A 27,758-nucleotide genomic window follows, 5' to 3' on the forward strand; every position below is an offset into this window, starting at 1 on the left:
GCCTTTATATCAGCCAGTGAATGAAAATACAGCACAGAGAATTTGCTCTAAAACATGTGAATGCTTGCATTTCTTAGAGAATCACACACTGAGCGAGCGGGCCTAACGAGCGAGTAAACCGCTGCAACACAATTCCTTTTCCCATCAGAAGATGTGTGAATACATGATTCAAAATATACAGCCCATTTGTGCACATGGAAAGCAGTCATTTCACAAATGTATAAAGATCACAATCGTTTGACAAATAGGCCTATTTTGGTCGCTGACTTTATCTCCGTCCTGTGTGCTGTTGATAACACGCAGTCTAGGTCCAATTTGAATGGAATTGTAAGCGCATTTAGAAGTCGGCTCTTTACCAAATGTTTTGACGACTTTTTAGAATGAATCATTGTCAGTGTCCATCTCCACTGATGAACAGATGCGCAGGAACTTTTATTCGTCCGCTGGAAAAAAAAAAGACATAGAACAGGTATTGCAACGCGCCCAAGTTGTGCCAAAGGATGACGCGACGGAGGTCGGGTCTAAAAGCGCACATTGTACGTGAGGTGCAAGTGAACTGATGGGTGACTTCATGTAGCACCGGCATCCACACAGAGAGTGAGAGAGAGAGAGAGGGAGGGAGGGAGAGAGAGAGGTGGAGATGGGGTTGTATGACAGCCTGTTACAGAAAATGATCAATCCCTGAACGAGGCGGGAGGGTCACTTGATATCGTCTCCTTCTCAGCGGCTGACAGGGAGATGCTCACTGCTGTCCAGATGACTTTACAAGCTGTGCGTCGCGTCTGCGCGTAGAATAAATTAACCGGCAGTTTATCTCGCTGTATTTGTCGTCCACACTCATTTAGCCCACTGACTGACTCACTGACTGAGACGCGGGACGTTTCTCCCAATATTCAAGCGAAATAACCGGATCTGCGCTACTCATGAATGAGTCTCCTGCTATTTCAAGGTGAGTGGGCTATCCTTTGGTGTTAGCAGCTGAGCGGCAGCTTGTAGAGCAGCTCTGCATTGTGCAGAAGGGTAAAGTTGTTAGACTTCACGCACCTTGGACGCCGTGAAAAGACGCGCAGCGAGCGTGAACTCCGAATGGCGTTATGATTTAGAATGCACGTGTTAATTGGACAAATTGCGGCTCTGCTGACCACCTGTAACAACCAGCAGATGTGGGCTGATGTTCTGAAAACAAAGCAACTGTAAATGCCTCAGCTTCAGTACCAATCAGATCCTCAGGCAAGAGCATTTCTGTATTAGATTTGATGGGAATAATCTTCTTATCAATAACTCTGCTTTACACAAAGCCTGCGAAAGCCACCGGCTTGTGCAGATTTTCCCAAAACTCTTTAGACATTTAGATTATTCTGGGCAGTTCATCAGATTATTGGTCATCAGGAGAATACCAGAGTGAAGTATTTAGCCTGGAGACAGTCAGCTCTCCGCTGCTGCCCTGCAGCCAGAGCTCGTGCTGCTTTGGCAGCCAGGGCAGAGCAGAAGCCACTGGGATGCTGATAAAGCTGGGCAAGAGCTGAGATGAAGCTTGAGTCTGAAAGAACTAAAGCACACACAGCTGCAGCGGTGCCAACTACAACAATGCTGTTCACTAAGTGCATCTTTGTTTGAGCTCTCCTCTGTATGGTGGTTGAGGGGGCGAGGAGCGGTTGTAGTTGGATTCACGGCTCTTTGACTCTCACCCCTCATGCAAACCAGATGAGCCCTTCTTCTCCCTGTATGCTCTTTCTGGTCTGGCTTATCTGGCCGGCCAGTTGGACTAGCTTTTATTCTCCTGGCCCCTCCAGAGTGGGAAAAGCCTCTCGTTGAGAGAGAGAGATTGGCTTCTCTTTTAGCATGCTCTTGCCAGTCATGCGCTTCGGCATTTTATCAGTTGCCTGCTAATTTTAGAATTTAAATGAATCTCCACATTACTTTTCTCTCTCTCTCTCTTGCAATTGACAACAATGAATGAAACTAAGGGTTTGGTTTATGATGATTCCTATTCTTCTGAGGTATAGTTGAGGATTACCCACTCCTAACTCCTCAGCTAAGCCATTTTAAAGCAAACAAAAAGACATACTTTGTGTCTTACACGATAAAGCTCTGTCTGAGATTTGTATTGTGACAGTAACACTTTCCAAGTTGCTGAGGATTATCCACAGTACTATCAGTTTTTGTGGGAACTATGTTTGTTAGGAAAACTGTAAAGAAAAAATACAAAATAACCGGGATAGAATTTCTGGAAAAACAAGTTACTATTGAGGTTTTCACTCACTGCCCAGATTTTAGGGAGTAAGTGAAATTTCAGGGGAAGATTTCTAAAAGTAGTGATATCAGTTAAAAAAAGAACGCTCATAAGTTTAAGAGATTAAACTTTGTTTCTGATTAGGTAAAATTTAAATTATATTTTAACTTTTTTAAGAGTCTAAAAGTAAGCCAATGGGGAAAAAAAATCAATTTTATTGGCAGTTTGATTTAATTGATCTATACATACCATTTGATGTAATTCCTCCATCTGCATTTGTAGTGGTAGTTTCTTGTACTGAGGAAATATAGGTGAATTATTCTGGAGTCTTTTGACCCTAGAGGCAATGTTGGACCAGTGTAGGTGAAGTAATTTAGAGCATCTGTCTCTGTCATTTTCACCCACAAGCTAGGAGTTAAGTGTTATCTCAGACTTCTACAGAGATTAATGAGCTACTTTATGTTTGAGAAGATAAGAAAAAAAGAAGAGGGATGCTTTATTACTACACTGCAAAAAACAGCTTGTGATTTAAAACAACTGCCAATTCAATCTGTGACATTGATTTTGAAGTATTTTCAATATCAGGGAGTGCAGCGTGGGTCAGAGGCAAAGGCGACGCACAGTTGCTCCAATAATACATCAGACGAATTAGTGTATGTAGCACACTTACACGGTGTGTGAGTGCACAGCAGCTCACTGCTACTGCCCATAGCTGGAGACCCCCCACCTCCAAGTCTCACCATCTCCACCCACCGCTACCCCCGGTTGCCTATGGAGACACTGATTAAACACGACTGTTCAGATGCTACAGCCTGCGGAAGAAGACGTCGAGCCTGCAGTTTGTGTGTGTGTGTGTTTGCACGTGTATACTGTACGCGTGTGAATGTGCGTGTTATACGTGTGCCTATTTACTGGTGCGTCTTTGCATATGAGTGCATATTTGCTAAGAGGAGACATAAAGAGAGGGAAGTGTGACGAGAGGGCTGCGATAACGGGGAGGAGAGCAAACAGTGATATGAAATCGACACTGATGAGAGAGAGAAAGGAAAAAAAGAAGGAAATGCAGACAGAACAAAATACTGCAGATGAACAAGCACAGCCAATGTGAAATTGTCCTTAGTCTTTACTCTCTTGCTTCCACCTTTCAGGCTTCATGCTTCCACTTATTTCAGTGTGTGATCCAAGCCTGGAGGGAGGTGCATATACAGTACATGTGGAGAAGAATAACCTTACAGGGTTAGACAGGAGTGTAAAAAGTGGAAATAGCTAGGTAGCAGGGGTGAGAAGGTCTAATATAGGAAGAGCGAGGAAGAGAAGTGGTAAAAAACAGTGGAGAGGAGAAGTGAGAGGGAGGAGAGGAAAGTGTGCAGCTCACCTGCCAGATGGCAGCTTTGGCAGCGCTCAGCATGCAGTGATGGCGGTCTTGCAATATGGCGCATTGCCTCCAGATTGTCACACTGTTGTTGATACAAACAGTGTAATAACTTTGCTGATGTGTTTGTTTTGCATGATTTCTTTGGCACTTCTGTATTTAGACAGCATATGGCCATACAAAATAGATGACAAAGTTAAGTGATGTCACATGAGTTTTTTTAAATCTGAAATGCATTGACACAAGTTTATCCGTTTGTAATCGGTTTTCTTATATTACTCATGAAATTCAGTTTAATGGCTCTGAAACCGCTGGGCTAAAAATTTTCAGATGTCTGAAAAAGCATTAACAATAACTGGAGAATATTATGGGAAGTACAGGAACCAGTGTTTTCATAACTTGGGTCATATAATGGATCACAAACATTAGGATATCTCGGCTGCTTTTGTTGTAACTTTTACAATCGCTCTTGTGCTAAATTGGTGGGTTTTCTGCCCTTTGAGGCAGATATTCAAGCCAGACTTTGGTAATTTCACAGCACATCAGTTTACTTCATGTAGCTTACATACAAAATACCTAAAACTTGCCATTTGGTAAAATTTGGTTATGTTATTATATCTTATGGAACATGGAAAGAAATTGGTCTTTATGTGTTTGAGCTAAACCCATGTAACTTCACTTTAATCCATCTCTTTCGTACCATTTCAACAAACTAATCATACTCGAATAACTTCTAAAACATGGCTTCTTCGTCTTTCTTCCTTAGTTTTGTGAAGTGTTGTAGTGTAATTATCTATCACCCAATATGAAATCTGAAAGCACAAAGAAGCCACTATGACATTTGTGGTCTCTGGCAGCTCTTTGACCTACTGTTATTTTAAGATATATTTTTGAGTTTCAACTTAAGTCTATGGATAATAACTAAAGATGATAAAGGCTGCTACAGATTTTAATTAAGTGTTTGACAGGTGTAGCATCCATCCATCCATCCATCCATCCATCCATTCTTTCCTGCTTATCCTTGTCAGGGTCACGAGGGGCTAGAACCTATCCCAGCTGACTGGTGAAGCGACGGCTTTAAAACCAAATGTTTTAAACATTAATTCAGCCTTTGAAAAAAAAAAGAAACATTTCTTTACACCTTTAAAAAGGTAAAACATAGGATATTTGATGTTTGTGATGCTGAGTACTAAAACAGTTGAACTTTGATAGATGGCTCAGGGAAAGCCTGGGGTGTGGTATCATGCCCAGGGATACTTCTACATGACTCTACATGTCGACTGAGGCAAGCCAACCCCAGTTCCTTGCCAGTTCTCAAAAAACAAGAGGCTGCTAAATGATGTAAACAGAGGTTTCAAGATTATATAAAATAAGTCTGGCACTTCAAACTGGTGTTCATTAGGGTTTCAGTAGTTAGCACTTGCAGTTGTCTTTTGGCCTTTGCATGTCACTGTGGATTTTCATCTGGTGCTCCAGTTTCCTCCCACATTCTAAAGAAACATATAAGACAGACTAGCGACAAATCCAGGGTATGGGGTTTTGTAACCCTAGTTAGATAAGGGCTTGAAAAATGGACAGATGGCACCTTAAACCAAATTGGACTGAATTATGAAACACCATCACCATTACAGAACAACGTCAAATTGCTCTTTTTTGCCACCTGGGAAGACAGAGTATTTGGGTCCACTTTGTAAAAGCCCTGTCTTACAAAAAAGTAAATGACTAATGTCTGGAATAATGCCTCACAACTTTAAGTGATTACATCTGCAAAATTGTCCTCACCAGGTTATCTGCAACATGTCATAGAAGTCCAGACTGTCTGGACTACATCTAAGACTGCTGTATAGTGATCAGCCGTTGGCAGCTACAAACCAGGTGGGACTGAGCTTAATAGACTTGGAGTATTCAATTTTAATTTGACAAGCAAATCCTATTAGGAAGGGCAAGTTGAGACGAAAGGATACTGCATTATTCCTGCAGGAGTTGTGATAAAGCATTAAAAAAAATGTAACGCATTTGCCATGAAGTGAATTTCTATTTGAGAGAAATTCACCTGCATTTGCAGTTTTGGTAAAATTCTAACTCACTTGGTTACTATACTTCAAACCAGGTTATTTCTATTTTTGGACATTGAAGACATTTCTGTGACTCTTCTCAAATTCATGTGAGAGGCTCAGGAAGTAGGATAGAATTTCTGACGGGTAGAATTAGAAAGAGGCCGGGCTGGATTGACCATAGAGTCTGACTGAGATAATCTGGGCAGATGCTTGTATTTGTACAGCTTTGGGGTGAATGGCCACCAAAGGCCTTATTTGCACTGCGGATTAAATGTTAAATGGGTTTTGGAGTAGCAGATACTTAGAGGGAAAGTTGTTGTATAGTAGAACATGCACCATCTCTCCTCCTCTTTCCTGTTTTACTCTCCCTGACTCGCCGTCTATTGCAGTCTCCTCTTGCTCATAGTGATTTGTCAGCAGTCGAGGTAGCAGCTGTTCCTTTTGCATTGTAATTTCTTTGATCGTAATTATTCGTGCCAGCTACCTCCAACCTTGGCATCTCCCACCCCACGAAACCATATGGGCAAAGCGGGAGGAAGCCGAGGAAACATACAGGCTTCTTTGGAATAAGTTCTTTGATTTCTGTGTGCAGTGGTGTGGGAATCATGGACATATGTGCTTCACAGCTTCAAATGTAGTCTGCATCACTGTGTTTGATTGCTTTTTCCCCATTCATACACTCAGTGAGGTCTAGTTTCTGCCAAATGTAAAGTATTTTCCTTGTCAGGTCTCCTTGATTTATGCATGAGAAATCAATATGGTCCTGCACATCTGTAGAGTAAGTCAGTCGGTCTGAGGAAAATATAGCTTTGCTTTAGAGAGAGCAATAACAACCTGGCCAAAAAAAGAAGAAAAAAGGCAGATATATAAGTGCGAACAGACAATAAAGCCATCCCTCTGAACATAAAGCTGGTAGTTAATATATATTATCTTATAGTACAAATAACTAAACAGGTGAGCTGTTCTGTATTTGGTCCCCAGTCTTCATTTCACCATCTTCATTGTCTTTGTGCGGGTGCAGAAAGATAACTCCAAAACCTGATCAAACACACCTGTTTACTCCTCGCTCTGAGGCGATGTAGGTTACCACTACAGGCGCTAGCTGTGTGGCTCCAGAAGAAAGACAGCTCACTCTGTCTTCCTATGCGATTGCTGAATTATAGAAGACCCTCTATTGCACTTGAACTGCATGGGTTTTCATCACGGCGCTGGAGGTCACTTTGTCTTTCCCCTGTATGCTCATCATATATGCAACACGAGGGCCTCAGCAGTTGAGATGAGCCAGCTTGAGGTCACCATTAAGCAGGGAAGACCAACAACGAGATTTATGGAAGAGGAGACAGAGCTGAGAAGAGGGAAGGGTGGAGAAAGGCATGCATGGTTAAATCTGACTGTGGCAGCAGTGCCCTTCATCTGGTCCCTGCTCTTAACAGCAATTTCAGATAAAGTACTGTATCTGCATGTATAATGCATATGCCCTGAGATAATGGAATGCATTGCAGAGGAGGCTGCTGACTGTGTTGTGGTGATCTGTTGGAATTGGTCCCCTATGTCACATTTACAACTGCCCAGGTTCTGCGCAGCATCCTGCAGTTATTAGAAGCCGAGCTAGTTGCGATGACATAGCGCTGTTTTACTGTCCCCCACGGACATCCTCCACTACTCTACCATCAAGAATTGTGGCTGGCTAGAGAGTCCTAAAGCCTGTAATATCTGCGCTTGCCAATAAACTAAACAACAAGCACAGAGAAAAGGAAATAATTGTTCTGTTTTTTATTATATAAAAAATGCTGGGACACGCAGAGGTGCCAGTCGAGCTGCCAATGAAGCTAAATGAATTCACAGCAGTTTGCAGTGATTTCCAGGGAACAATTGCCTCCCAAAGTGTTATTGCCATTAGTCTAAATACTGGTTTTAAGATTGCCCCCTTCCAACTGGGCAAAGTGCTTCTCTTTGAATTTACATTGTAGAACATAATGATAAAAATTAACCACGGGCCAACTGTCATAAAATTTGACTGAGCAATATCAAAGTGAAGATATCCTGTGGGTATCTGCAGTGTGAGCATCCAAGCTACACATTATGTCCTCTGAGGCTCGAGTCTGTGTTTGGGTGAGGGGGATTTTGAAGGCGGAGCCTATTGCCCTGGGCTTACCCTCTACAACACTGTGTCTGATAAAACACGATGGGCTGAATAGAAAACACTGCTTTTCTAATAAACTCCACCGGTCCCTTGTGATTCATTATGACATTCATTTAAAAGTCATTGTTAATAAAGACGGCATTTTCATGTCCTAATTCCCCGACTCATCATTGTAGGTACCAGCGACAGCCCCTGGCTCTGGCTTGCTGGCTCCCTCCTCCCTTCTGTGTCTGCCATGTTTGACCTACTTCTGTCTCCACAACATCGTAAACAGATCTACTAATTGCCTTCATTTATTCATTTGGAAGTCAAGTTCTGTTGCGACTGGCGCCCTTTCAGCCCATTCATGTGTGATGTGTACAACTAGCCCTCCCCCCAATGACGGGCCTGTGCGTATTTGACGAGAACCCTAGTCAAATGTATCCCATGTGGGTTTATATACTACAATCTCAAACGTTCAGAAGAACTGCAGCCACATATTGTCCAACTCCAAAATGATGTCCTATAAGAAACTTTTAAACTTCTATCAGCAGCCTCATCAGCACAAACCTACAGACACAAAAACCCTTCACGCTTGTGCACAGCCCGCTTGTAATCATAAAGACAGAAGCTGTTATGACTATTGTAGTTCAGACAGTTTTCCGCCCCCGTGGTCTTATACTGTTATTGGCTTTGTGCAGCCTTATAAATCTAGGCCACACAAAACAACAGCGACAAAAAGGAAAAAATTTTTTATCACCTCTGATGTGAGTGACAATGACTCCTATTGTTGACTAAGTGTGAGCACCGAGAAGTATCTTCTGACCTTTAGAAATATCATGGCGCAGTCTGTCGACAGTGTTCTCAAATCTATAATCCAAAACATAAACAAGATAAACCTGAACACATGCTGCTTGTGCTAAATCTGTCCTTCTTTAAAGTGTAAAAAAAATCCTCTTGTATCATCTTGCTCTGAGTGTTTGGAAAGGTAACATCTCCAAAATGTGAATGCTTTGCAAAAATACGTAGCTACCAGCAACAGCCCCTGGCCGAGTGAGCTGTGATGACAAACATGGATAAGAATGTTCAATTTAAGACTTCAACATAAATGTGACTATAAAATATGATTGTGAACAGAAAATCAAAACCTAATTTCCCTAAACAGTTTACTTTACAACATTTATAGGCACCACCTCTAGCCTTATATTTCAGGCCACTTGTTGTTAAACCTCTCATCCCTTTAGTTTGAGAAGCTTTGTCTGAGGGGTTTCCACCACTTTGCCTGCCAGACCATCTATAGTTCCAGGGAATAATGTATTTGTATTACATCATTCTTGAAGATAAATAATTTATCTCATCATCCTATCATCATCCCATGTTCTTACAAATACTATATAACCAGCCTAAAAGGCTTAGTTTAGCTATAAAGCACAGCTTTAGCAATTCAGTGTTATTGGTTGATCTAAATTATCTAAACTTAATTAAACACGGTGAATTCTTATTAAAGCATTTTATCGGGAAATGTGTATTTTAATACTTTTAACTTCATGTCAGTTCTTTTTGTGATGATCACAATTGCGTTTTAACACAGTATCGCAAATCAATTAAGCCTCTGCCTACAAAGCTCTTCACTACTTCACAAAATATGCAAATCTTCAAGAAATAAGGTTTCCACATAATATCTTATCTGAATGTACTACAGTACACATGAAAAATGCTGACAAAACATATCTTTATGCTGTCAAACTTGAGCGATGACTGAACATGATGCACATACTAAAAAAGAAGAGAGCCCTCTTTTAATTATTTCATTTCAACAGCAGTAACCATCGCTTCCGTCCCGTGAATCATGCTTAACAGGGTGCTACAGAAGCTATGACAGCATTTCGCCTCAATTAAAGCTGAACCAAAAGGATGGATTTGGTTCCACAGATCTTGATCCAGGTCAAAGGGTCGTGTTTGCGGAGCACGAGAGACTGGCTTCTCCCTCCTCTGTGTTGTGATTGGTGCCCGCTGAGAGCTCACGTCCCCAGAGGCCTCAGCAAACCATGTTCCTGTGTGTGAGTGTGAATGAGTCACGTCTGGGCTGGAGCGTGTCTGAGTGGCGAGGCGGAGAATTCAGCAGGGAGGACTGCGCAGGGCGAAGAGCTGTCTCTATAATCCAGGGTAAACACTGAGCAGCATGACTGCACGCCTTAGACGTGACCAAAGCCGGCAGAACAAAAATGGATGAAACGACGAGGCTGCTGCTTGCCTGCATGCCTGCCCAGCTCCGTTTGCCACCAGCACTTCCTTAATTTCTCTTCGTGTTTTTCTCCCCTGTTTTGTAACTCCTTTGAGGATTTCACTGGAGACTCTCAGCACTGAATTAACCTGTGGGTATCACTGCTGGTGTCTGTTGTTTAAGGTCAAGCCAGACTCGAGCCAACCTCTGTAAATATCATTTGGTCTGCTATTTGCTGTTAGACCTCAAGAGCGATGTCTTATTTATTATTTCAAGTTGAGGAAAGGTCATCACTTGAGTTTTTGATAAGATTACAATGCATATTACACCAAAGGTTTTAAGTTGGAAGTTTGTAGAGTGAGTTCAAGCAGAGAAATCCAAAGCAGAGACAAAGTAGAGACAGCCCCAGCTGAAGCACAAAAATCCCTTTTCTGTGGCAGCTCAAGAATTCAGTCACATTTTTCTAACTCTGCAACTTTCAAGCAGCTCTTAAGTGCATTACTTGACATTCCATTATTTAAAAGACTACAAAAAGAAGAAGAAAGATCTCGGGGGAAAAAGGCTGTACTTCAAAAAGTAAAGTTTCGCAATTAGCACTAGTTCATGGTCATTGCTGAAAATAAGCACATGAATCTTGTTTATATTTCATTTTATCCTCCAGTATTTCAATCACGCATGAGTACTGATTTCATCAGGTTTTCAGGATAAATGAAAACAGAAACTGGTTCATGGGCTCATCAGCTTGCAAAGCAGATGATCTGAGGGATTTTCAGAAAGAATTTGCTGGACAACATTTTGCCTTAAATAAAGATGTAAATATTAGAGCCAACATGTCCTGCCAAATCTAGGCTTTCTGAGAACTAATAAAAGACATGTTTTTTTTGTGTCCAGTCAGGAAAAAAAAGGAAAGACTTCTCTGTTTTCTAAAACAAAGGCAGCAAAGATAGCACTGTGACTGTGACTGATTCATTTCATGTCTTTATAAATGGAATCTGTTTTAAACAAACAAAAGCAAACACTAAACTTCAGATTTAAGAGCTCCAATGCAGCGTGTGGCAGATATTACTCTTCGGTGGCCAATTACTGGTAGAGTTGCTCACACTGAGCCTGCCAAATTGAGCAGAGTAGGTCGGGACACTCAAGTGACTTCTCCCCCTGTGTGAGCACGGTGGGGACAGATGGGCAGGAGATGCTGGAGTGGAGCTGGAGTTGGCCCAGCCAGCTCAGTGTCAGTCCATCCGCTCTATCCCTGGCTCCAGCTCAACTCAGCCGGACATCCTGTTAGTCAGCCAATGGAGAGCACCCACCGCATCATGACCTCTGCATTAGGATCTGACATGGCTGTCTTCATTTAACCTTTACTTATACCAGGAAGTCTCACTGAGAAAACACCCCGCTTACGTTAGTTCCAGCCAAAAAAGGACAGTTTGCTTCCGAGGTATAGTCTTCTAGGATTTGGCAGGATATACTTGGAGGAAATTTGAAAGCATTTCATTTATTTTTATTTTTAAAGGATTGTTAGAAGAGTGTGAAGGTGCTTTTGGTGTAGTAACGGCGATAACAAAGGAGAGACAGAAACCACCTTTGAGTGTATGATTGGAGAAGCTTCAGGCAGCACACAGGCAGGATTTAGAGTGATGTAGGTGTTTTAATTTATGATGTATCCTCCTATGCAGACAGTTTTATTACTCTTTTAATGGACATCGATGAAGTAACGGCATATGTGAAGCTACTTTATCTACGATGCTTGTGTTGCCATCATAAAACATCAGTCTTTATATAGAGGAAAAAAGACCCTCTTTTTATTGTAGATAAGCTTATTTTGTCTGGCCATATGGGAGACGAAAATATATTTTATATTAACGTTATAACAGTAAAAAATAAATAAATAAAAAATGTACATCCATCAAACATTCATGTGGCTAACTCATCCATCTTTTTTGTCCGTCATGTGTTTGACGGACATTGTTTGTCCCTTGGAAATATTTACATAAAATATGCTAATGAAATTAAAAAGGGAAGTGTGAGTTGATGCTGCCAGGCTCTGAATCTCTAATGACTCCCTGCCATCCCTGGAAAAAGCCTGATTAATTTAGGAATGTCGGCCGCATTGGAGAGTGATTAATTCCTCCTGGATTCAACCATTTAAACGAACAAGGCAGAGGGGAGGAAGGAAAACAGGGAGCCCAAAATATGGATGCATAATTAATACATTTGGATCATTTAATTAGCCACCCAAACAGAGGGAACGCGCAGCTACATTGTGTCACTGCTTTGTTCAAGTAATAGGCCACAGTTAGGTCTCTCTTACAGAAAGGCGAATATAATGAGCCCCCCTGTTGATATGGGGAATATTGGACCATCTCTCAGGCTAGTAAATATGGGGAGACAGTTTGAACAAATGATTACTTGTTTCTTTGATGTCTCATGTGTCTGACTAAGCAGAGCTAGAGAAGAAAACAAGACATTTCTAGGGTTTTAGTGCCTAACGATATCCTGAAAAGCAATCTTTCACACTTGAAAGAATCAAGGATTTTTTGAGATCTAAAACAAATGTCTGTCTTTTCTTTTTCAGAATGATGTGAAGCTCACTTGAGGAGAACAAGACCCCGCTTGAGCTGATCTTTTTTCTGGACAATCCTGCTACTTGTTGACACACAACCCTGTTTGTCTGAGCTCAATACTTTTCAGAGCCACGTGGGGATGGGAACGTGCTTGTATAAAGGATGGACTTACTGCGGCCTCACTAAAGGTCACGGTCCTCTAAAGGTCATGTCATGGCCCCTGGCACTGTGGCTATTGGCTCTAATCTCTCTGAATCAAAAGATGACTCTAGGACAAACTATGAACACCTTCCAATCAGAGAGGAGGGAGTGGTCGCTGAACCACTTGACTGTGCATCAGTCTACTGGGGCTTTGTACATTGGAGCTGTCAATCGAATTTACAAGTTGTCTTCTAATCTAACACTCCTGGTGTCTCATGATACAGGACCAGAGTATGACAACAAAGCATGTTATCCTCCACTAATTGTCCAGCCCTGTTCTGAGCCTTTGGCCTCCACTGACAATGTTAACAAATTGTTGCTTATCGACTACTCTCACAACCGGCTGCTGGCCTGTGGCAGCCTCTACCAGGGCGTCTGTAAGCTGATGAGGCTGGATGATTTGTTCATCCTTGTGGAGCCCACGCATAAGAAAGAGCACTACCTGTCCAGTGACAACCAGACTGGGACGATGTATGGAGTTGTTGTACCCTCTCAGGGTCAGGATGCGACTTTATACATCGGCACTGCCGTAGGCGGAAAACAGGACTACTTTCCAACTATCTCCAGCCGAAAGCTGCCTCGTGACCCAGAATCCTCCGCCATGCTGGACTATGAGCTTCACACTGATTTTGTTTCTTCTCTGATTAAAATCCCCTCAGACACACTGGCTCTTGTGCCACACTTTGACATCTACTACATCTATGGCTTTGCCAGCAGCAGCTTTGTCTACTTCATGACTGTCCAGCCGGAGACTCCAGAGAACGGGATGCCTGCAGGTGGCTCCCCTGGCGACCTCTTTTACACATCCCGCATCATCCGCCTGTGCAAAGGTGACAAGAAGTTCCACTCGTATGTGTCACTTCCTGTGGGGTGCATTCACAGAGGCGAGGAGTACCGTCTGCTGCAGGCAGCTTACCTGTCCAAGGCCGGCAGGGTTCTGGCTAAGTCACTCAACATTAGTGCTCAAGAGGATGTGCTCTTTGCTGTGTTCTCGAAAGGACAGAAGCAGTACCACGACCCTCCAGATCACTCTGCTCTCTGCATCTTCACCATCCAGGACATCAACACCCGCATTAAGGAGCGGCTGCAGTCCTGCTACCAAGGAGAAGGAAATCTGGAGTTGCACTGGCTGCTGGGAAAGGACGTGCAGTGCACCAAGGCGGTAGGTAGATTTTAGGGAGAAATGCTGCTTTGAACTTCATATATTTAGCGAAAGTATCACACAGTAGTGTGTAGCAGTGATATAGTAGAGCTGTACTGAAAGTTAGACTTGCAAGTATGATTGCAGCCTAAACAGCTGATAGATAGGCAGTCTGTGCTATGCTGAAGACACTATTCAGGTTTCAAGATCCCATGAGAGCAGAAGAGCTGGAGGAGATTATTTCCACAATGCTAATCAGAGGAATTCTGTATTGAGCTCTGATTTCATTCAGGGGTTTAGGCACCGACTCCCGCCTCCTTCTCCTCCCCTTTCTCTCCCTCTCTTTCCCCATCTCCCTCCTTCTGCTCTTGTCGCTGTCAGCATTTTTTGAGACCTGTTCTTGATCTTGAGAAAAAACTGCCTTTCTTGTGAATGTCCAAGTCTGTGCCTTTATAAAAGCTATAATTCTGCATAATGAGAGGCTTTCATGGAAGCAAGTTGAAAGTGAAGCGTGAAAACAATGATATTCATCGCATGCGGTAAATCACTCTTGTGGTTCCCAACATGTACTTTGATTAAACCATGTCATCAAATAAATGAGATGTAATGTTATCCATAACACCAACGCAATCGCAAAAGAAATCTCTCTCTCTGTATTCATATGCTGTATGTGTCTGTAATGTGTCTCATTGGATACTTTAGTTCTCTGGTTACATAAATACTCAGTCAAATCAAGCACCAGTTGGGCATGGTGATGCATTAGGTATGATTTCTGTGGTCAGTACAGTTTATATAAGTGTTCATGCATGTAACAACATTGTATAGCCACGGCAGATCACCACTTGAAAAGCCCAAAACCTTTCCACTCTGTTGATTCAGTGCCAATAATGGCAGTTTCTTATTCTGCTAGTTTAAATATAAATTTTATTGCTTTTTGCAACAACATACAAAGGTTTGTTTTCCCAATTATATGCTGCTGTAATAGGAACCCTTTTTCCCCGCCCTCACCTCCCACCCTGCTCTCTTCCAAACCTACAAAAAAAAAAACAAAAAAAACAAACCCACATAAAATATGTATACATTTGTACAATATGTGGCATTTATACATATTCAAGGAAACAAAAAAGAAAGGAGAGAAAAAAAAAGTAGACAATAGAAATAGCTAGCACATACTAAACAATTTTCTCCTCATCCATACTCCTGCAGGAGTTGTCCGATGTTTACTTCTTTTATAAAGTTTTTAAATGGCTTCCAAATTTCATCAAAATATGTTAACTTGTTTTTGAGAAAGTACGTTATCCTTTCCATTGCCATACACTGTGCCAAAGAATTTATCCAAGCACCAATAGCAGGAGGATCTGATGTTTTCCAATTTAATGCAATCATACGTTTTGCCTGTAATGTACAATAATCCATAAACTTAATTTGATGGGCTCTTAGTTTAAGATTTTTAGAATACACTTGTAATAGCAACATTTCTACATCTAGATGTAGATGTAGATGTAGAAGTATTCTGCTAGTTGCTGGGCAAATAAGACATAAAATTCACAGCTAATGACTGAGGCTTTAAATTGGCAGCTGGGTGCTTTAAGTGAAATGATAATATCACTTAAAGTGTAAGAGGTGGGAACTCAGAGATTTTTGTAGCTGACCGTTTGGGGAGTTCCTTTTTTAAGGCACAAAATATCAATTATGCAAATTAAGTATTTAATAACAAATGGGACATGCAATTAACTGCTAAAATAAGCCTGTCTTATTTTTTTGCATTTGATCTGGAAATTAACTCACTGTACCTGTATCTGTATTTTGTAAATCACACATAAAACTAATCACACCTATGAGAACTATTTGGGGATTGGGCTCACATGCTATTTTGCCGAATATAGTAAATCTGGCCCTTGGTCATTCAATTCTCAAGTTGATCCTTTCAAAGTTTCCTCTAGGTCTACTTTTCCTTCCTGATAAGGGAACAACACAATGAATTGCCACAAAGAAGGCGCTTGAAAATGGCTTCATTGGGCATTAAGGCGTTCTCAACACCAAACAGAGAGACCTACAGTATTTAATTCAATAGCAATCCATCACACTACTGTTAGCATAACAACATTTAACCAAAAGAAAAAAAAGGCAACTATGCTACTTTAATAAAATTTGATCATTAGCCTAATGTGTTTCAGAAACAGAGGATAAAAAATAGCTGCTCTAAAAGGGTAGATTTATATATTAGGTGACAGGCAATTAGCAGAGGTTTGAGGTGCACGTTAGAAGATCAAGCAATCTAAAAATCTGAGAAAAAGACAAACTACACAGGGTCTCTGGTGCACACACTCTTGAGGTCAAATGCAAGTTTTTTTCCCAAGTGAAATACTGACCAGATATTGGAATCAGCATAAACGTCAGGGTTTCCTAAAACTTATGTTCGATGCCATGGCAGTGCTCCAAAAGATGAGATAATTCATGTAAATCACAAAAGTCTGCATAGTGTCAATACAAGAACAGTTAAACAATAACCGAAGTCCTGAAGACACACCATCTGGAAACTATAAACTAAACCAAAGTATAAACCTAATAATAAGCCTGTATATTTCTTGTGCTAATCCATCTAGTGCAAGTTAAGAATCTTTACTGGATCAGTCACTGGCTGAGACCACATCCTCATTATTATTTGACAATGGTGGATGAAGAATTGTGAACTGATGGTGCGGTTTGGGGAAGGCCTGAGAGCGGACTGGCAGCGGCTCCTGAGCCAGGCAGATTAGTGTTTTAGGGCTGCAACGATTAGTCGACTAGTCACGATTACGTCGACTATCAAAATCGTCGACGACTGATTTAATAGTCGACGCGTCGTTTGAAGCTTTGTAAGATCCCAAAAGACGCAGGAATAAGTAGTAGGATTTAAGAGTGTAATAACGGACTGAAACAGAAGATGGCAGCACTGCATGTACAAGGATGCCAGCTGCCGTTAAACCCCGAAGAAGAATAAGAAGCTGTGTCCCAGAATTCATAGCGCAGCCTAGTTCAGTTTCCAACAATGGCGGCAGCTAATTAGTTTTAATATTACTCTTATTATTCTTTCTGGGTCACAAAATAAACGTTTAACATATTTTCAGGAGAGAATGTAGATGTGTAAACCTCAAATATCTGCTCAGTTTATCAAGACATCTCATATTTTCAAAAGCGCTCCGACGTTTTCGGAGACGTCTGTTACCCACCAGCTCGATAGCTAGCCGGGGGCAAGGCTCACTAGAGCCCGTGAGAACACCGGACTCCCGGCAAATCGTTTTCAAACCCACCGCTGTCTTCCGCTACTCAGGTTAAACATGATATACAAATCCCTTAGATAACTTAAAAATTTTATTGTTTGCCTTTTTTTTAGTATTTTATTTGTTCCTGAGTAAATCGGTTTGGCTGAGATTAAAGTTATAGTTTTTACACAGCTGAATAAACGTCAAGCAGACAACTGATTATCAGATGCTCGAGAATATACTCCGGTGTCCCGTTATATTTTAGATATCAAGGAGTTTATTAAATTTCACCGAAACAATCTGCAAATGTCATTAAAATTTAATAAACTATCATCTTGTCTTTATTTTTAGTTAGCACATACCTTAAACACTTAAAGCTGTAAGCTAATGATAGTTATATAAGAGCAGATGCATGCTGGTGCAATAAGCTGTACGTTTTACGTCCAATGGATGCATGATCTGATTAGTCCACTAATCGCAAAAATAATCGGTGACTAGTCAACTATCAAAATAATTGTTTGTGGCAGCCCTAATGCATATATAGACAAAGGACCAGAAGGGGAGTGTAGGAGCAGTGGTCCTGCTTCTAAAATTCAGATTAATTATCTTCACGTAAACTTTAACCTGGCGGTACTAGATTTGAGTGCATTTTCTCAAATGTGTGCATCAAGTTTTAAATGACACTCCATTCAATCATCAATCGCAAGTGTCACAACAGCAAGAAGTTATTTGAAGATTATGAAGATTAATCCCCAGAAGACCACAAAATCTGATGGAAGTCCAACAGTTGATGATTAAATTCAAACCAAAATGGTCAAAAAAGCAACCAAAGCAATTCTGCTTTTAGTACAACTACTAAATCCAGTATTAATTTACAGCATATATGTGTAAGTGTCCACATATATTTATTTAGTGTACAGATAGGCATGTCATTAAAATTTCAGCAGCAGAATTTCACATTGACTATTTGGCAATATGTGCAACACTTTTGTGGGTCCAGAGGGAATCTTGAAAATGAGAGATGGATCTTCTATTTCTTGTTTATAAGACTGGAGGTAAAGTGCATGAGCAAAAAGAACTGGGCAGTGGTGCGATATTAGATACATTTATGGTATGCTCACTTAATTGATCACATTTAGTTAAACTCAGGCACAAAGCCTGATCAAAGGAAAAGCTCATTTCAGGGCTAACGAATAATATATGCTTCAGAAATGGAGGATTTAAAACAACAATAAAAAAGCCCTAAAAGGGTAGATTTATATAGGGCGATCGTGGCTCAAGAGTTGGGAGTTCGCCTTGTAATCGGAAGGTTGCCGGTTCGAGCCCCGGCTTGGACAGTCTCGGTCGTTGTGTCCTTGGGCAAGACACTTCACCCGTTGCCTACTGGTGGTGGTCAGAGGGCCCGGTGGCGCCAGTGTTCGGCAGCCTCGCCTCTGTCAGTGCGCCCCAGGGTGGCTGTGGCTACAATGTAGCTTGCCATCATCAGTGTGTGATTGTGTGTGTGAATGGGTGGATGACTGGATATGTAAAGCGCTTTGGGGTCCTTAGGGACTAGTAAGGCGCTATATAAATACAGGCCATTTACCATATATTAAGTGACAGGCAATTAGCAAAAGTTTGAGGTGCATGTTAGAAGATGCAATAGGACTGCTAAGCGTGCAGCTCTCTTTGATGCCCAATCAAAACCTAACATCTCTTGTGCTCTGTGATGTCAGATCAAGCGATCTAAAAATCACAGAAACAGGCGCAAAATACACGCCGTCTCTCGTGTTTGCCATCAGCAATTATTCTGCTCCGCAAATTTGCCCGCTCTGAGGCGTGTTCACAAACCCAGCAGCACAAACCCTTTTGAAGTAATAATTTTTAACCCTGAAAATCGTGTGCTTAATGCATGTTAGGCTTACCATAAGTCACTCTGAGTTCTCCTCTTATATTCGCATGTGTCTACAGCAATTTCAGTCAGTTTCTGGCCCCCACTAGCTCTCTTTACCCTCTCTCATTACATCTATTTCCTCTCCTTATATCTGTCATACCCACTCCTCCTTCATTTCATTCTCACTGCTTTTCCATCCCTCCTCCTTTCACCTTCTCTCCAGTTCTCTTCCTCACTTCGTCTCAAAAACACAACTCTCTGCCATCATTATCTTAATCTTTTCTATATTTTCACTCGCACACCCTCCTTCTCTCCACGCAGCCTGTTCCCATTGATGATCACTTCTGCGGTCTGGATATAAACCAACCCCTGGGGGGTTCCCAGCTGGTGTCAGGTCGGACAGTGTTCACTGAGAGCAGGGACAGGCTGACCTCTGTCACTTCCTACATCTACGGTGGACACAGTGTGGTCTTCCTGGGGACCAGGAGTGGACGACTTAAGAAGGTGAGTGCAGCTATACACTAACAGTCACTGGCAAACATGAGAGGATTTTTATCTTGTTTTAAAAAGAATGAAATCTGACATGCATGAATTGTATTGTTTGTGGTGAATTGGTAGATCTCAAGACATGGGAAAGATGAGAAGAGATTATGCATCTTTTGATGATTTACCATGTTGCGTTTCTACACAAAACACATCAATGATTTCTTAAGGCTGCTCTGCCTCCTGTGATAATTAGTTTGGGGTCATGTGGTAACATGAAACACCATATGAATGGCATGCCATGAAATTTTGTGTGTTAACACTACATTTTGTTTTTGCTTATGCATTTTTAAATGTATTTTTACATGATTAATTATTCCCTGTAACACTGAACATACTTAAAATGTGCAAAAATGACACAAAACATGCCCGTGGCATGCTCTTACACTACAATCCCATGGCATCATGTTGCTCTTCTATAAAACTTTTGGGTGAATGAATAAACGAAAGGACATGGGTAACTGCCTCCATCATTCAAAGGGACTGACAAAACGAGACACTTCAAAATTAAATGTGTTGTACAGTATTTCAGGACTTCCCTTTTATAAATATTGGCGATTTACATACTTTTTAGTCACAAATGCTGTGTGTCTATTCAGCTTATCTTTAAACTTTACTTTTTCAAGTTCTAACATGAAAAACTGAAAGCTTCAAGCTCAAGCCAGGACTACATCACTGTGACAGCAGGTTCATTTCTCCACCGTGCAATCAGATATTCTGAGCTTAACTATCTCAATCCCATATTTGGCAGCTTTTTAAAACAAGCTTAGCAGAACTGCATGGCATGATCTGATATCGAACATCATAATTGCTGCTGCTCCAGGATCATCACAGGAGCTGAGCAGTTATGTGTTTGAGATATCATATCTTTGTAACTCAGGGGAAAAAAAATGCTGCATGTTGCAGTCAGACTCCTTATAAGTTCTCGCAAGTGAGCTCACATTATCCCTATTTTATACTCCTCACACTGGCTCCCAGTCGATTTTGAGAATGCTTTTTCTGTACTTATATACAGAGCACTAAATCGACTAGGTCCAGATCATTTATCTCAACATCTTATTAAACACACTAAAGCTCGCAGTCTTCAGTCGCAGGATCAAAATTTATTAGTTCTGCCTACCAGATTGAAGACTAGCAGGGGCAGAGCCTTTCAGTCTGTGACACCTAGAGTCTACCACTCCAGCTACATTTAGCTGACTCTGTGGACTCCTTCAAAAGGCATTTGAAAAGGCTTCTGTCTAACCAGGCCTTCTGCTGAGATTCTTTTTTTCTTTCATTTATTACTTTTTAAATCCTGTAACATGGTGTCATACTGATAGCAATAGTTTTGTTTTGTTTTTTAACAATTTTTTAAAATGATTGCAATCATTTTGTTGTGCTGTGACTTTATGTCAGTTAAAAGTGCTCTTCAAATAAAGCACTTGCATACTAATTACAATAAAAGACATTTGCCTTTAAGGGTTTCTGCCAGAAAAGCGTCTTAAGATATAGTTAACACTGTGCAAGGATATGCATTCATGCAAACTGATGATACAAAATGATACTTAAACATAACCGATCAGTTTTAGCATCTAAACTTACCCAAACATCGATTGACAGTAACTTAATAGTGCACGAAGTCTAAAAATAATATCTCCACATTGGACACAAACCCCCACCATCACATTTTTCTCTGCAGGAAGTGCTAAACTTCGGTATTTTGCCTGACTTGCAAAGCTGTGACATCACAAACATGTGACTGGTCAGTTCAAGTGATGGTCCTGGAGCAACGTTAACATTATATTGTAGAAGCAAAGCAGATACTGTTATATTAGATACATCTGCTGACACGACAAATTTTTCACATGTAAAATTACCAAATTTATCAAAATCTCTGCGATATACACTGCTGAAATACATCACGTCTGGCAGCTTTTGTGTCTCACCCACGCGGATGTAATAATGATCCCTAATCCATTAACAGAAATTCATGCAATAATCTGTTCAATTAATGATCTAATTAGCATAACTGGTTTTGTTAAGTATATCATGGTTATTATGGTAGGAGGACATTACGCAGCTGAACAAAGGTACAGCAGCACCACATTTTGTGCTTCAGCCCTCAGACAGTCGCTCTTAGTTGAGAACAAATTGATGTAAATCTCCATCCATGACTACTTGAGCCAAAACTGAAGCGCACGTCTGTTCCTTCAGTTCCTTTGTGTTAAAGTAAAAGGACATTATGCAGCTGTAGTGGCTCTTGTTTAACAGTGCCCTGGTGGATTTTGGGTTGAATAGCTTTTAGCATTACAAATTACCTCGAGGACCACTTCACTGATTTAGAAAATGATTTTGCTCCGCTTAATAAGAATTTTTAAATGTTTCTAAACATAATTAAATGTACCTAAGTGTTCTGTGCAAGTTTTAGTTCATGCTGCTCCCTAAAACTTCAAAAACATGTGTGTGTTCTCTTCTTCAAACCCTAAAATATGATTTCCAGTTCTTTTCAATTCCAGGATTCAGCCTCATGGTTATAGCGCCTTGTACGAATGTCTTAAAATCTAATGTTAATTTTCTTTTACAGATAAGTTGGTGATATGAAACATTTTTTTTTCTGTAAAAGGCAAAAAAGATCAAATCCAATATTAAATTGACTAGTATTTCCTGTGCAAACCAGATGTATATTATTTTAAATCATTCTGAGCTCAGCTGCTGTCAAAAAACTGCTAAAACACACATAACTGTTTCACATTTACACTGGGTGACATGTTTCTTTATAACAGTGAACACAAGCTCTGTAGTTTATTTTGAGTCATTCAGCAAATACCATTCTGTTCCCTTATATAACACAGCAAATCTGCATCTGAACATAGCCTGCGACAAATTCTCTTTTTACACTTGTTTAAGTAGCACTGGCTTAACTATGGCTCCTAGCTATTTTAAGAACAGCCTTTTAAAGATTTAATTTTTTAGAAACAAGGTCAAAAGCCTTAGACAAACACAGTCCAGGGTCAAATGCTTTAACAGTCTGACTAAGTCACTGTGGATTTTGGTATTTTCTTTGTAATCATCACAAATTTTTTTTTCTTGTGCCGTCCACATAATCACAGAATCCCTGAGCAACCTTGGTACCAGCTGCCGTGCCAAAAATAAAATGCAGAACACGAGCTAACTGGCACCCCAGTTCACGCCTCTCACACATATCTGCCGTGTGCGTTAGCACTGGAAAGCCTAACAAGCGCTGGCAGGAAAATGACGTTGTACATGAACACGACTTATATCTCTACAGTGACAGTAAACACAACACATGGGCCAGCCAATAACTGTGCTACATAATTAGAGCTTAAAAAGATATTCATGGCTGAAGAACAGAGAGCCTCTGGTTGTAGAGCTCCTAGCTCTTCTATCAAACAGATACCAACAAAGAAACTCTCTGAAAAGGCCACAAGTGTACTTCGGGTGACTGTTTAAAAGGGGATGATAGTGCACACTAACAGACAGTCTTCATGTTGTTACACATTTCAGCACATTATTAACCGTTTATTGACTCTGTCAGTTGTCTAAATGGTAGCAAAGCTTGTTGTTTTATCTAATGTATGTTGCATTCTTGTACAGCACTTTGGTCAACGCTCCTGTTGTAATTAAATGTGCTATATAAAAAATAAACCAATTAAACCATTAATTGGCAGTCCAAAAACACAAAAATACAATCTGTTTATTTAAGGCAAGGCAAGGCAAGTTTATTTGTATAGCACAATTCAACAACAAGGCGATTCAAAGTGCTTTACAGAGACATTAGAAACAAGAACAAATAAAAAGCATGATTTAAAATTGATTAAAACAAACAAATAAACTAACTAACTAATTAACAAACAAACAAACAAACAACAGTATATAAAATCAAAACAGATAAAATCAGAACAGTAGATAAAATCAGTAGTTAAATGTAAGTTTTGAAATTTAAGCTTAAAGTGTGGATTTGGTGCTTTATTCAAATGCAGCTGAGAACAGGTGAGTCTTCAACCTGGATTTAAATAAACTGAGTGTTTCAGCTGATCTGAGGCTTTCTGGGAGTTTGTTCCAGATATAAGGAGCATAAAAGCTGAATGCAGCTTCTCCGTGTCTGGTTCTGACTCTGGGAACTGATAAAAGACCGGATTCAGATGACCTGAGGGATCTGGATGGTTCATACTGGGTCAGGAGGTCATTGATGTATTTTGGTCCTAAACCATTCAGAGCTTTATAGGCCAGCATCAGAACTTTAAAGTCTATCCTCTGACGGACAGGCAGCCAGTGTAAGGACCTCAGAGCTGGACTGATGTGGTCCACTTTTTTGGTCTTAGTGAGGACTCGAGCAGCAGAGTTCTGAATGAGCTGTAGTTGTCTGACTGATTTTTTAGGTAGACCTGTAAAGATGCTGTTACAGTAATCAAGCCTACTAAAGATGAATGCATGGACTAGTTTTTCCAGGTCCTGTTGAGACATCAGATCTTTTATCCTTGATATATTCTTGAGGTGATAGTAAGCTGACTTTGTTATTGTCTTAATGTGTTTTTCTAAGTTTAGGTCTGCATCCATCACTACACCCAAATTTCTCGCCTGGTTTGTGGTTTTTAGATGTATAGATTGAAGTTCTCTGGTGACCTGTAATCGTTTTTCTTTGGCGCCAAAGACTATTACCTCAGTTTTGTTTTTGTTTAGCTGGAGAAAATTGTGGCACAACCAGTCATTGATTTCCTCAATGCATTTACCAAGAGCCTGTACAGGGCCTCGGTCTCCTGGTGACATTGTGATATATATTTGTGTGTCATCTGCATAGCTGTGATAGTTTATTTTGTTGTTGTTTATAATCTGTGCCAGTGGGAGCATGTAGATGTTAAACAGAAGGGGTCCCAAGATGGAACCTTGGGGAACTCCACATGTGATACTTGTCTGCTCAGATGTGAAGTTACCTATTGATACAAAGTATTTCCTGTTTTCTACGTATGTTTTGAACCAGTTTAGTACAGTTCCTGAAAGACCTGTCCAGTTCTCCAGTCGTTTGAGTAATATGTTGTGGTCAACTGTATCAAATGCTGCACTGAGATCCAGTAAAACTAGGACTGACATTTTTCCACTGTCTGTATTCAGACATATGTCATTAAACACTTTGGTCAGAGCGGTTTCAGTGCTGTGGTTCTGTCTAAAACCTGACTGGAAGGCATCGTAGCAATTATTCTGTTTTAAGAAGTAACTGAGCTGTTGAGAAACTGCTTTTTCAATGATCTTACTTAAAAACGGGAGATTTGAGATCGGCCTGTAGTTGTTCATTTGTGTCTTGTCAAGATTGTCCTTTTTCAGTATAGGTTTGATTACAGCAGTTTTTAGTGATTCTGGAAACACACCTGATAGTAAAGAAAAGTTGACGATCTGTAACAGGTCTGACTCTAAAGTCTTTGAGACCTTTTTGAAAAAACTTGTTGGCAGGACATCTAAACAGCAGGAGGAGGAGTTCAGTTGACCTAAGATGTCCTCCAGGTCTTTGCTGTTAATAGGTTGAAACTGTTTCATGGTGTTTAAACAGTTTTTCGGTGGACACAGTACATATCCTGGATCTGCTGTTGATGTACCAATTGCTTGTCTAATTTTTTGGATTTTTTCAGTGAAGAATTTGGCAAAGTCATTGCAGGCCATGGTCGAATGAAGTTCAGCTGCCACTGACACAGGAGGGTTTGTTAGCCTGTCAACTGTAGAAAATAAGACCCGAGCATTATGGCTGTTTTTAGTGATGATGTCAGAGAAGTAGGACCTCCTTGCATTCCTCAGTTGTAAATTATAATTGTGAAGTTTCTCTTTATAAATGTCATAATGAACCTGGAGGTTTGTTTTTCTCCATCTGCGCTCAGCTTTCCTACACTCTCTTTTTTCATTTTTCACCAGTGTGGAGTTTCTCCATGGAGACTTTTTCCTTCCAGAGATAACCTTCACCTTAATGGGAGCAATAGTGTCCATTACATTTAACATGTTAGCATTGAAGCTATTGACGAGCTCATTGACTGACCCTCTGGACAGGTCAGGTGTTAATGGGAAGACCTGGTTAAAAATTGCACTACTGTGTTCAGTTATACACCGTTTTGTGATCACTGTTGTTGATATATTTGTGTGGGCTGAGATTTTACTTTCAAAGAAAACACAGTAATGATCAGACAGGCCCACATCAGACACAGTAACCTTTGGAATGCTCAGGCCTTGGAGGTCAGTAGGTCAAGAGTGTGTCCTCTATTATGTGTGGCCTCTGTTACATGCTGAGTCAGCCCAAAGTTGCCCAGAGTGTTACTCAGGTCTTTAGTCCCTTTGTCCTGAGGGTTGTCCACATGAATGTTAAAATCCCCAGCAATAATTACACAGTCAAAATCAACACAGATCACAGACAACAGTTCACTGAGGTCATTAAAAAAGTCTGTGCAGTATTTGGGAGGCCTGTAAACATTAAGAAACACAACTTTGGACGGGGCCTTCAGCTGTAAAGCCACATATTCAAAAGACTGAAAACTTCCAGGAGATAGCTGCTTACATTGAAATGATTCATTAAATAAGACAGCAACCCCTCCTCCTCTCCTGCTCGCCCTGACCTCACTGATAAAACTGTAGTTAGGAGGGGTCGTCTCGATGAGAACAGCTCCACTGTTACTTTGGTCCAACCAAGTTTCAGTTAAAAACATAAAATCAAGGCTGTGCTCAGTGATTAAATCATTAATTAAAAATGTTTTCCCAGCTAGAGATCTAATGTTTAATAAAGCCAACTTAAGTGTTTTAGAGGTATTACTTGTCCCCTCGTGTTTGGGAGCAGTCTGTGGCACACAAGGTATGTTTACTATGTTTAAAGATCTTTTAGAGTGCAGCTCTCTGTGTTTTGACCAGGCCACATGTCTCCTGTCACCTAAAAGTACAGAAATTTTAAAACCTTCTAGTAAACAGGGTCCCAGCTTCTCCTGGGAAAAGTCATCACTGCCATAATCCTCGCAGCCCGGACCCTCCACACATCACACATCAGACTGCGGAGACAGGGCATGAAGAGGAACTAAGGGGGGCGAGGCTGGGCAATGTGACTTCGATTGCTCTGTTGAGGGTGGGGCTCGATGGCGAACCTTTGGCCGCTCTGGTGGGGGGTTTATGGGGGACAAAAAGGGATTGGGACGGGGGGTAGATCTGAGCCCAGCATTGACCCGCTCCATCATCTCCTCAGTGAATTTCAGGTGTGGGGAGGAGGGAGAAAGGGAGGGGGAGGAGGGTGATGGCCTGTCAGGGGTTTGGGGGACTGGGGAAGGTCGTGGTCCCTTGTCCTGGTCGTTGGTGTTGTTGAGAGAGTTGGAGGCAAATAGGGACCCCTCTTCTTGCCTTAGATGTCTCTCCTTTCTGAGGCTCTTCCTCAGATGCCATGGATGTCTCTCCTTTCTGAGGCTCTTCCTCAGATGCCATGGATGTCTCTCCTTTCTGAGGCTCTTCCTCAGATGCCATGGATGTCTCTCCTTTCTGAGGCTCTTCCCGATTTGAAAGACAACTCAAATCTTCATATCTGAAACTGACTCAAAATAATCGCCCGGATACCAAAAAAAGTCTTTCTATTAATCATTCATTTATAATTTTAATTTTACGGTAGAGTAATGGAGAAGCTTGTTAAATATTTGTTTTTATAAAATATTTTTTAAAACTCTCTGGTGCAGGCCAAGTATACTAAGCCCTTCACAGTCTATTGCATGTGTAACTACTCATCAAGGTAAGCCTAAAAGAAATTCAGCTGAACCTGCCTTGATGAGGCAGGCGGGGAGGCAAGCAAAGAAAAGCAATCAAACACAAATGCTCGCTAAATATGTTGCTGAATTGACTGACAAAAATCACACAAGTATGAACTACTCAATTCTTCAAGATTGATGTGTTTGTCCAGTCCCACAGACCACGGGATGACCCCTTTCTGTGGGATTCATAAAGTTGATTCAGCTCATTGTCTGTCATGTTTTGTACTGTAGCAAGTTATTATAATCAAGTTCCTATAAAGCTCATTCTTCTGATCTAACTGAATTGACTTGTTGGGACTGCAGGCTCTGGTTCCTGCACAGTTGTAGAGCGTGCAGCTGACTGAGGAAATGTGTGAGAGGACTGTTGTGACATTAGCCCGGGGGCCTCAGTCTTATGAGGAGCAATCTGTCTGACACAACGCACACACA

General features: G+C 41.0%; 1 protein-coding gene across 1 annotated transcript in view; it reads left to right on the forward strand.

Moving 5' to 3' along the window:
* The first annotated feature begins 646 nt into the window (after positions 1-646).
* Positions 647-27,758, forward strand: part of LOC146710142 (plexin-A2-like) — an 87,233-nt gene continuing 60,121 nt past the window's right edge. The window contains exons 1-3 of the mRNA XM_085457431.1: positions 647-949; positions 12,584-13,935; positions 19,354-19,536. Of these exons, the coding sequence (XP_085313557.1) occupies positions 12,712-13,935; positions 19,354-19,536 (1,407 nt within the window). The 5' untranslated portion in view covers positions 647-949; positions 12,584-12,711. The remainder of the gene's footprint in view (positions 950-12,583; positions 13,936-19,353; positions 19,537-27,758) is intronic.

The sequence above is a fragment of the Copadichromis virginalis genome, linkage group LG5 (assembly GCF_057382275.1).
Source record: "Copadichromis virginalis isolate Kocher_CV1m ecotype Utaka linkage group LG5, C_Virginalis_male_GT1.1, whole genome shotgun sequence".
Lineage (NCBI taxonomy): Eukaryota > Metazoa > Chordata > Actinopteri > Cichliformes > Cichlidae > Copadichromis > Copadichromis virginalis.